Source organism: Ptychodera flava, chromosome 21 (genome assembly GCF_041260155.1).
Source record: "Ptychodera flava strain L36383 chromosome 21, AS_Pfla_20210202, whole genome shotgun sequence".
Classification (NCBI taxonomy): Eukaryota; Metazoa; Hemichordata; class Enteropneusta; family Ptychoderidae; genus Ptychodera; species Ptychodera flava.
This window is the reverse complement of record NC_091948.1, coordinates 20,117,795-20,128,569: the sequence shown is the minus strand read 5'-3', so window position 1 is coordinate 20,128,569 and position 10,775 is coordinate 20,117,795. Positions and strand designations below refer to the sequence as shown.

General features: G+C 37.5%; 1 protein-coding gene across 1 annotated transcript in view; it reads left to right on the top strand.

Moving 5' to 3' along the window:
* Positions 1-1,686: 1,686 nt before the first annotated feature.
* The window catches only part of LOC139121670 (RNA polymerase II elongation factor ELL-like), a 76,361-nt gene continuing 67,272 nt past the window's right edge, over positions 1,687-10,775 (top strand). Inside the window, exon 1 of the mRNA XM_070686749.1 lies at positions 1,687-1,860. Coding sequence (XP_070542850.1) covers positions 1,729-1,860 — 132 coding nt within the window. The 5' untranslated portion in view covers positions 1,687-1,728. The remainder of the gene's footprint in view (positions 1,861-10,775) is intronic.

The following is a 10,775-nucleotide window of genomic DNA, read 5'->3' as shown; positions in this document are numbered from 1 at the left end:
TCGATCCAATCCTTAAAATGTACCCTTCTGTGGAAATGGAATGTCGGGTGGAACGTCAAAAATTAATACCTCACAAATAACCCGTTGCATTTAATAGTGCGCTCGTGGCTTCTATATACGTGCACCCGTTTGGACTTCTCACACGGCTGACATACGCTTGATATTGGGAAAACCCCGAGTGTGTGATCCCTCCAAGTACAGATTGTCGTTTATCACAAACGAACGGAAGTAATAACAAATCGCGGAAACGTAAATATTACGAGAACTGCGTCGGTTAGAAACCTATCCGTGCAAGTACTTTGATTCTATGAAATACCGGAGAAAATTATCGAAGTATTGATTTATAGAAACGGATAGGCCTAAACGTCACAAGATGCGAACTTTTTTCCCTTTTTTTGTACAAAACTTGTTGAAAAAGTAATGAACGAAAATTTTCCATACTCATATCGTAGTATCCAGTGCACCCGGAAATCATGTATGTAAAACTTTTCCAAATTTTCCTCTGACAAGAGTTGAACGTTGGTCGTATAGCATGTATAGGGCACTGTTAGGATTTTGCAATTACTGGCTGGTCTAGCAAGTTTTTTCTAATTGCATAGTTTCATTTTCATCTGCAACAACTTGAATAACATTTGCGATTCTGCATCATACACTTCTAACAAATCTCAGATCACTGGATACACGACAAAACAATAGCAAAGTAATAGTTTATTAGCCAGGCAATGAAAAACAACTGCAAAATTGCACTGCACATTATGCTGGATCGATAGAGCAGTGTATCAATCATAATTTTCGTCTTCCGGGATTCGGCAGTCGATCTTTCTCCCGGTCGCAAGCAGACCATGCACTTGTTTAAAGATGTATTTTTTTCAGTCTTGTGAATTTAAGCTTACTTTTTAGTCAAAAGAAGCAAGTGTGGAGAGAAAAATCGCCCGCGGCAGGGTCAGTTGTTTTTATAATTATTCAATCCACTGAGATCTGACATGCCGAACATATGCAACTACTTCCGCATTCTTTCATTTTTATCAATCGCGATATTTTTTGACGCCCGTAATTTCCAAGTATATCATAGTTTATTCCTAGTAGTCTGGGTCAACCGATGCAGGTCAAAACTTAGAATTTCCAAATACGTTTTTAAGTGTTGTCATGTGACGTGAGAAAAGTAATATATGATACGCTCCCCGACATAATCACGACCCCTGCATATGGCTATAAATAAAGTTATCTTCCATCGCGGGAGTAAATAAATCCTCTGGAATAATGGATGGAAGGGAAAGTTGTATTATTGTAAATTATTCTGAACCGTAAACGGTTTGATTTTTTGTTCGTAAGCTTGAGCTTACCACTATTAACATTATCACTCATTACGAATAAATACCACTGTAATTTAGTAATTTTCATTAAAAATAAGTCCATTATTAAAATTTAATAAATAATTGCGTAGGTTGGATTGCTTTCATGCATTATCATTTTTCTCTTCATTGATCTCATCCCCATAAGAGTTTAGTGGAGAAAATTAAAATAGTGTACTGCCTACGCCATATCGCGGGATTTGCGTGATAAGACGTAGGGAAGTACGCATTTACTTTTTACCACATTCCCTGGTAGTAATTGTAATATTTACTTTTGACATTCTCTGGTAAGCGCGCGTGAGATTACTATGAATCATGGGAATTTTAAAAGACCAATTGGTAAAGGGTAGAGTACGTTCATCATGTAGCCTCCAAAATGGCGGCGCTGGCTGAAGGCGAACAATATGGTTTGTCCTCTAACAGCCTCGCTGGTCCCGGCAAGACCGTGTTATTATTGAAACTGACCGACTCATCACTTCGAGCAATAGAAAGATATCAGAAGCTGAAGGTAGGTGTACAGAATTCAAAGGGACTGATAAGTTCCAAGCCATTTTCTACAATCGTTCTGTGGTAAAACTCAACGACCGAATCTTACCCTGAATCTCTCCATTGAGACCTGTCGGTCACGTAGGACCCTTTACTGTTATGATGGAATATTTGGCTTTCCTGTGACTTGTCATACCATCATGTTTTCATATATGCCAAAACATCATGTAATGAAGCCAACATCTCGAGAATGTTTCAATGGAGTTGGGAATTTTCCCATTGAAAATGTTAATAGTGTTGGTAATGGCGTTCCGTAGCTTGTGGTCGAACAAAGTCGTATCACAGACTTGGGACAGGAAAACCCTTGTGCCCTAGATTCCCAAAAATCAAAGAAAGACACAAAATCGAAAGTTGATATTTAATAATTATTTGGCGTCACTTTTCAGGCCGCGATTTTGTCTTTGTCGAAAGAAGAATAATTTGTTCGTACTTCGATCACATATTGGTCAGTTTCTTGCCGAACGTAGTACATAAATTTTGTTGCGAGAATTCTTAGAAATTTAGCAAGAAAAACTATCAGAGGACGCTAGCAAATTTTTATGTTCTTACTTAGGTAAAGGATAGAGGAACGGCGCAATGCTACCGACAAATTTTTCCGAATGTTTCGAGTTAATTCAAGCTGTCATAAGTTGACAATGAAATCGCTGACTTCAGCTATTTGACAATATGGGGACTATGTTTATAGAGCAACCACGATAAGATAATGCCCATAAAAGACCAGGTGATAGCTCTTCTCTTCTACCATTCAAAACAAGGGAGAAAAAAATAAAATAGTCTGTCCATCGTTTATTTAATTACACAAGAGGAGAGACAAATGAGTCTTTACAATGAGAATAGTTAATTTTCTGAGGTAAGAGAAGCTGTGATCCTAACAGCTGGTAATATGCTAAATTGGGAAAAAAATTTAAAAAAGGTGTAACTGATCGCTCTTGTGATTTGGAACAGAAAACGACACATTTTAGAGAACATAAATTGAAATTTTGCTTTAGGATGTATTTTCTTGACATTTGTGTCATGAAATTGAATCTATGATTAGTATTTGCTTGCAGTATTTGCTTCCAATAAACATCTGTGCAAATGTACAATAGTCATTTTATCTATCTTGTGTTATAACATTCTAACCAACTAAATAAGGATATCAGTGTAAACCAAGACCACATCACATGCAAGAGCAGAAATTTCTTTGTGTGAAACTTATGTGAACGTTGAATGCAATGCTTGGGTATGTAAAACAGCTCAACTATGTCTGCAGTGTCGATGGTTATACCTAATTTGCCGATACAAAGATTCATGTGGGGGAGGGGTTACAAGCCAAGATAATATGCTGGATAATTTGTGTGCTGAACTCATGCTACAATTTCGCCCGACTGTTTCTTATTCTAGCCCCCGTATAATTTGAGGCAAAATTGGACAGCCTGACTCATGTAGTCAGGGTAACTTGCCATGTGAAAGTCTGGTGGCTATTACATGCATACCATCAAATTGTCGCAAGATATCAAGCATGTCTGGTGCACAGAATAAGTTTTACAAGCCACCACTGAGATTTAATGAGGTGCACGTAACTTCGGAGTATGTCAGTCGACATGATGAAAGACGGGTTTGTGTCGTAACAAAGATGTGAAAAAGTGAAAACAAGCAAATAAAAAGCCAGGTGGATTGGTAAATGGATTTCACAATTGACAATCAAATGCTGTTGTAAGTCTGTGCGAAATAGGCATCAATTTCCATTTCCGGTTACTTTATTTACAAAAACAAGTTGAAGGATTTAGGTACATTTGATATGGATTCCCCTAATGGAAGCGTGCATATGTGTAATCATTAATGAAGGGTTGGTCACATACCATTTTCTGCTCATACCATTTCTAGCGAATTTTTCACTCTGTGAATTGCTGTTTGTAAGGCTAAATCTGTCTGTGATCAACTCAGTAACGGATAACAAGGCCAGAATGAAGTGTTGATTTACAACAAATCTGCTTGTTAATTTTCGGTAGTCCTGAGTGAACAACTGGTGCATTTCATGCTCATGGGATTACCAGCAGTTTAATCATCAAATTATAAAAGAAATAGAACAGAAAACCTGGTCTCGTCCCAGTGATATCCCAGAAAATCTAACATTGCATGCCATTGACTGCATAAAAAGTATTCAGTGTAAACCAGCTGATCGGCAAAATAATGACCAGAATTTGTGATTAATCTAAAATATGACCATCACTCAATCCTCTTTATGATATTACCACAAAAGTGAAAATTAAGAATTGGACTCTTGTATTAAATTAATAATTTAGTATTGTCATCCATAGGTGAATACATAATTGATACCGTGGTGAAAAAATCCATTTATAATATAGAATTAAGGTATGCATTCTTGTGCGTCTTAAGACTTTATGTGAGATACCTTTTAAATATTAATGTAATTTTTTTATGAAAACCTTTTATTCTAATAACACTGTGTGCATTGAACAGTTGCCTTATATATATAATCTAGTAATGTAGGTTTATATGATAATTGGTAATATTGGGTTCAGTCAAGTGAAACTTCATCACCTGTATGCTCACTTAGAGGAAGAAGGAATTTCATCTTGGGTTGATTGAATTGAATAATGGAACTTAATATTTCTCTCTTGCTTTCCTGGTAAAATTACTCGTTAGCGATTGAGGCGTGATATACATTTTGTTAGTTTTCAACTTTTCACCTCTACAGCTTTGTGATAATGTGGAAAACTCTTTCCAATAATGTAATTTTCTTTTCGGTGTACCTGACCCTATCTGGTAACTTTATGACAACAGAAGTTACCAAAATGACAATGGGGTATTGTTATGCAAAATATACCACTTTGCACCAGACACTCCCCATGAGAGCTGTACCATGTAATCATATGTAATTTACACTCAGCAGGGCTGTACATGTGTTTAGGTCCAATAGTTTAAATGTAACTGATTAATTACGGATGTTCTGGTACATTCATATTGTCCCACACAAGGAAAAGTTGTTGGGTACTCAGAAAGTTTGTAGTCCCATCGGTGGCAACGACAGTATTCTTATAGTGTTACTTTGTATGTGTGTTAATTTGTGAATGACTGCAACTATTATTTAATATGTTGATGTCCACTTGTATTTAGGTTGTAGGAAGTGCTTTGAACATAGTCCATGTTGTGTTTGTGTGTGTTGTTACTTCAGAACCTTGCCTGCCACTGCATTGTTACCAGAATTCCCAAACTAATAACCTGTTTTTACTATGTATAGAAACACAAGGAAAAAGACTCAGACGTCATGTCGTCAAGTAACAAGATATTTTATGGCGACTTCAGATCATAGATTTTCTGTGTGAGGGGTCCGTATAGAAGTGTACATTCTGTCTCACGTTCACAAATTCTTCATAGGTCTTCATTTAACACTTTCAAAATAGGGACTCATTTGTTTATTTTAAGTGAATTGCAATATTTCATATAGAACCAAAACAAATTCAAAATAATGAGTAACAAGTTTATCATTGTGCTGGTAGATTTGAATACAATTTTAGACCATAATTGGAAAAGTTGTGAATTGAATTTGTCAAATATGGTTTTCTTAAGCCTGTTACCCACTTGTACTGGTAGGTTCATTATTCTGTGCAGCAGCTGATCAGTCCGTTTACAGTCTGAATCTAGGTAACCACGCAGATAATTTATACAGCATGTTAGCATTCAGGTTTTGTTCACTACGAAAACCTGTGCTAAAATGTTCACTGACTGTTGGAGATCCGTTCTCTCTTCAGTTGTGTTAGATGTGCATGTCTATGAAATGGTTGGTACTTACCATTTTTTTGTTATGTACAGAAAGTGTGTACATCTACAGGGTTTCCCCAGCATAATACCAGGTTAAGACAGGTTTCCCCATGGTGTGTCAATGCAATATAATGGTATAAGGAAACAACAGAAATGGTTTTTGTTTAAACTTGGGTTTCCAAGACGCTTACCGATATTTCTAAATCTTGACTGTAATATATGCGTGAGACATATAAATGCTGGGTATTGTAGCCTGATTGGCATTGTAAATTGTCCATCCATTTATTCACATTCTTGGAACCAGGAGTTTGATAAAATAGAAAGATTAACTTTCATTTTGTCAATTGTTCACTCACTCACTTGGAGACCATGTTACTAAACCTAGTTAGCATTTGTGTACACAAACCTTACTGAATTGTTTTACATTTGTGCACCACAAAGATTTGCAAAGATACTTTCTGACAAAGTTCCCGAAATGTGCTTCAGGCTTTTTTTTTCATTCTAGTATATTAGTCATGTCCATTTGTGTCAAGGTACACCTGATCTAATATGTACCATGAAGTTCTTGCTATGCTGTCACGAGTGATTTCGGAAGGTGTACAGACTGGTTGTTGCTGTGTCTTTCTGTAACATTCTGTCCTGGAAAGTGAAAGATGTTTGATGTAAGAACTGTTTCTCACACTGGAAAAATATGGTGAAGCATCATACATGCATATTACATAATGTTATTGCTCTAATCTTATCCACTTGTGCACCTCACCAAGAGTGTCTCTTGCATGTCGAGCAAGAGTAGATGAGAATTGTGAGGAGCAAAGCTGATGATATCCAGTCAGCCGTACATGTATTAGAACACTTCAAAATATGTCAAGAGTATAAACTTTTTGTCAGGTTGTAGTCATGTACAGTACGCTATGCATACATTTAGTAGAAAACAAAAGACAACAATTGTAGTACTGTACATGTAATTCTTTCATGAATAGAATTGATACCACAGTCGTTTGGAGAGCTATTCAGCGCTGGGACTATTCGCCCCATAGACGAGAGTACAGAAGCGAGAAATACCCCAAGTCTGGAAACAGAATGGCTATAAAAACCACGCCATGTCACATTCCGTGTCCGATTTCACTGTGAAAATTAGCAAGTTCATCTATCATGCAACCGTCGATCGTTCCCTACCATTCTAAAAATTCATACCTGATACTTTATCTGATTCAAAAACGCTCGTTTCGTGTGATTTTCGGCCGAATTCGACGGACACCTCGCCAAAACCTGGGGGTGAGCAACATTCCGGTCACCTCACAGTGGACGTTGGGCACCTCCACTTTACTGACGTTAGCGCCGCGTACCTATGAGGGGTGACTTGAAGGTTGTTCATGCCTTATGTTTTGGCGATGTGTCTTCTGAATTCGGCCGAAAATCACACGAAAATTCATACCTGATACTTCATCTGCTTACAAATGCTCATTTCCTGTGATTTTCGGCCGAGTTCGAGAGACACCTGGCCAAAACATAAGCGTGAGCAACATTCCAGTCATCCCTCATGGGTAGGCGGCGCCAACGTCAGTAAAGTGGAGGTACCCAAGAGGTGACCGGAATGTTGCTCACCCCCAGGTTTTGGCGAGGTGTCCGTCGAATTCGGCCGAAAATCACACGAAACGAGCGTTTTTGAATCAGATAAAGTATTAGGTATGAAATTTTAGAATGATAGGGAACGATCGACGGTTGCATAACAGATGAACTTGCTAATTTTCACAGTGAAATCGGACACAGAATGTGACATGGCGTGGTTTTTATAGCCATTCTGTTTCCAGACTTGGGGTATTTCTCGCTTCTGTACTCTCGTCTATGGGGCGAATAGTCCCAGCGCTGAATAGCTCTCCAAACAACTGTGTTGATACCTGAGATTTTGGGGGAAAAATGCTGTAAATAGATAAATCCATGCAAAACATGAGAAAGTGAAAATCCCAAAATGCCTGTCGGTCAGTTATATTGGATTGTGTATCAAAACAAATTGCTTTCTGGATTCCTTTCTCCATATTGTGACCCTTTGGCAACTGAATGTCTCAAGTACATGTAAGGACATGTGAAACCTATATAGAACCTATACATGTAAGTCAGGCTATCAGTTGACCATATTAGGACGTCTTTCTCCCCAAATTAGATTTCTGCCTCTGTGTATCATCTGTGTGCCAAATGGTAGTGGTGTGTTTTCACTGTGGCAACAACACGTGCGCAGTGGATGCCAGCACTGAAACAATGGAGTGGGACAGTGGTCAGCAGTTTAGTCCATAGGCCCTTTATCCATGTCAGAGTATTCAGATAGACCAGAGTTCAAGTTGCATCATGCAGTGTTACCCTGTGTAAAGGCCCCCTCTCACATTTTCTTATTGGTGATGAACACCACGCACCTATGACCCCAATTTACACAGGTACAGATTGGGCATGATAGCAGTCAGTCAGGCAAGTTAAGGCGTAAACTGACCGGAAGAGGAGATCAAGCTTTTTCCGCTGCGTGGGAGGAAGATGATCGCTCAAATAGCCTAACAGCAGAAGTAGCAAAAAATATCGCTAGCCCATGTTCGTTCTCAAAATTTCTTATAAAAGCTCCTTTCTCATCCAACCATGTAGTCATACGTTGGAAAAGTTTTAGGAATTCTGCCACTAAGAAATTATGCACATCAGTTGCTTGTATGGCTACCATTTTAATGTGTCTGTATATATTTACTTATTATAAGTAGTCTGAATTCTGAAATTGAATCGTTTCCTGTTTTTGATTCCTTTGCACATTTTGAATAAATTATTTGATGTGTTTTATTTCGGTATTGAGCCCAGTGTTAAAAGTTTATATTTGAAACCAGCACTGGGATACATGTACATGCCGTAAAATACACATTTACAAAGTTTTGTAGTTTCACTTTATTTTGTCATCTAACTTTTGTCAACTTTAACGAATACCATGGTACATCTGAATGGAATAAGAACAATTTGCTACAATTTGCTCAAGCGTTACCTGTTCGGACAAGTAATGTTATTCTATGGTATTCAGACGCATGTACTCGTCACCAAACTTTACACACGCATTAAGTCACCTGTCCTGGTCAATATTTGTCAACAAATCAAAGTGTGCAAGCACAGAATGTGGTACCCTAACCTTTGCATGTAATGCCCTTTTACAACATGTCAAAGATTATCTGATACAGAAAACCCAGGTCTTTGTTCCCATACATAGAGTTATGAAGACGCAGTGCAATTTTGAAACTTTTGAAATATTATTCATGCAGGAAAACTGTATTATGTTATCATTTGATAAAATTTACAGGCATGGCCAGAGTGTAGTCTTATCTTCATTTATTCTGAATTTGATTTTCAAGCAATATATTGTTTACCGGAAGTCCAAAAGTATTTTCGAAAGAGAGCTCAAAATTTTATGAGTTAGAATTCCCACAGCTTCAGCACTTCAAGTGTCTACATTTCCCAACAGCTGCTGCTCTCTAGCCAATTCCAAATGTCTCCCCCAGTCCAAACGACCCAGTGTTCAAACATTTCCAGCAAATGGCTCTCCGTAAAGATTGTAGTCAAATGCATACACTGCACACAGCATTCCTGACTGGGTGTTGGAATGTCATCTTGCCAACGAGAGCGGTTGCACTTGAAAGTCAAAACGCCAAAGTCATGGGCCACTTTCAACAATGATTTTCATACAATTGCACACTTCAAGACTCTCAGGATGAATAAAAGCCATAAACGACCCCATTTATCAAATCTCAATTTTTCCAGTGAGATGTCAAAAATCTTCCACTATGCTCGCCTCAAAATTACCTTTGTCAAGAAGATGTTGTCATGGTACTCTAAATGACCTAATACGTCTTCGTTGCATTGTAAATGTCAAATGTCTCTTCTGCGCATTACACTTGCTGTCAAACTCTGTATGATTTCTTTGCTGAGTGGAATCAGGTACACTTTTCCTTTGGTTGATGAGAAATTTTGATAATAACGGACCACTACTTAACCACAATTCTCTTATCATGTGATGCTTTTCATTCTTCTGTTGCTTCAACCAGCGATTATTACATTAATTTTTTTAATCATCAATAGTAAATCTTGTTGATTTCCTTCAGCTTGTATGCCTTTTTGGGATCGTAACAATTGTGGTTGCAAAACATGTTTTGTTAGATTGTGAAATATGAAAACAAATCAATTGTGCTCTGCCATCAGGTTCGACGTTATGCGACCTCACTACCTGTTCTCAGTTTCATTCATTGCCGTGCATTGATAATGTATGAATATTTAGTCACAGTGTGAACAGTTCAAGTAAAGTTATTCTATCTCCATTGAATGTCTTGACAGTTTTTCTTCATATACTTACCCTTTTGTGTTGGATCTTTTTTCATGATTTTCATGCTTGTCATTATAGCTCTTAAATCTTTAGTGGTATAGCATGCATCAGGGCGAATTTCAGACATTGGGAGTAGTGCCGTGTTTGCATGTTCACATGTTGAATCAATTATTTTTGAAGAAAATGAGCTTTTAGCCATGTTTTCAACGTAAACAGAAATTCAGTGTCTTCCCATTGAATGAACATCAAGATTGGCAGCCATTTTGAATTTCAGATATCAGTGTATGTGATGTAGTCTTCTTCGCAAATGATGTAAAATTTTGGTTATTGACCCCAAGTTTTATTCTTGATGATAAACGAGAATTGAGGGAAGTTTTCTTGACCAAGGTACCATATGAGTAAATATGTAAAAACCCCAATTTTTTTAAGTGCATATTCATCAATAATGTATCATTTGCATATTTAGGTAGATGACAAATTTTAATCTCTGTCAGTGAAGCAAATGAAGCCATTTTGAATGGAATTCTATATAACTTTTTTGCGTAACTTTTTACATATATTATGAAATGACAGTGTTACAAACTACAGTACAGGAGTTTGCCAGATATTTTCTGCACTTGTGGTGTTTTCTCATCACTTTGATTTCATGCACTACTGGACAGACAGAGCCTCATCTTCTGTGTAGTATAGGATGGCACAACATGGAACAGACACATGTCTGTTAAACTATACAAATACACTACATGGCTGTATCTATGAAACAACGCTGACAGAGA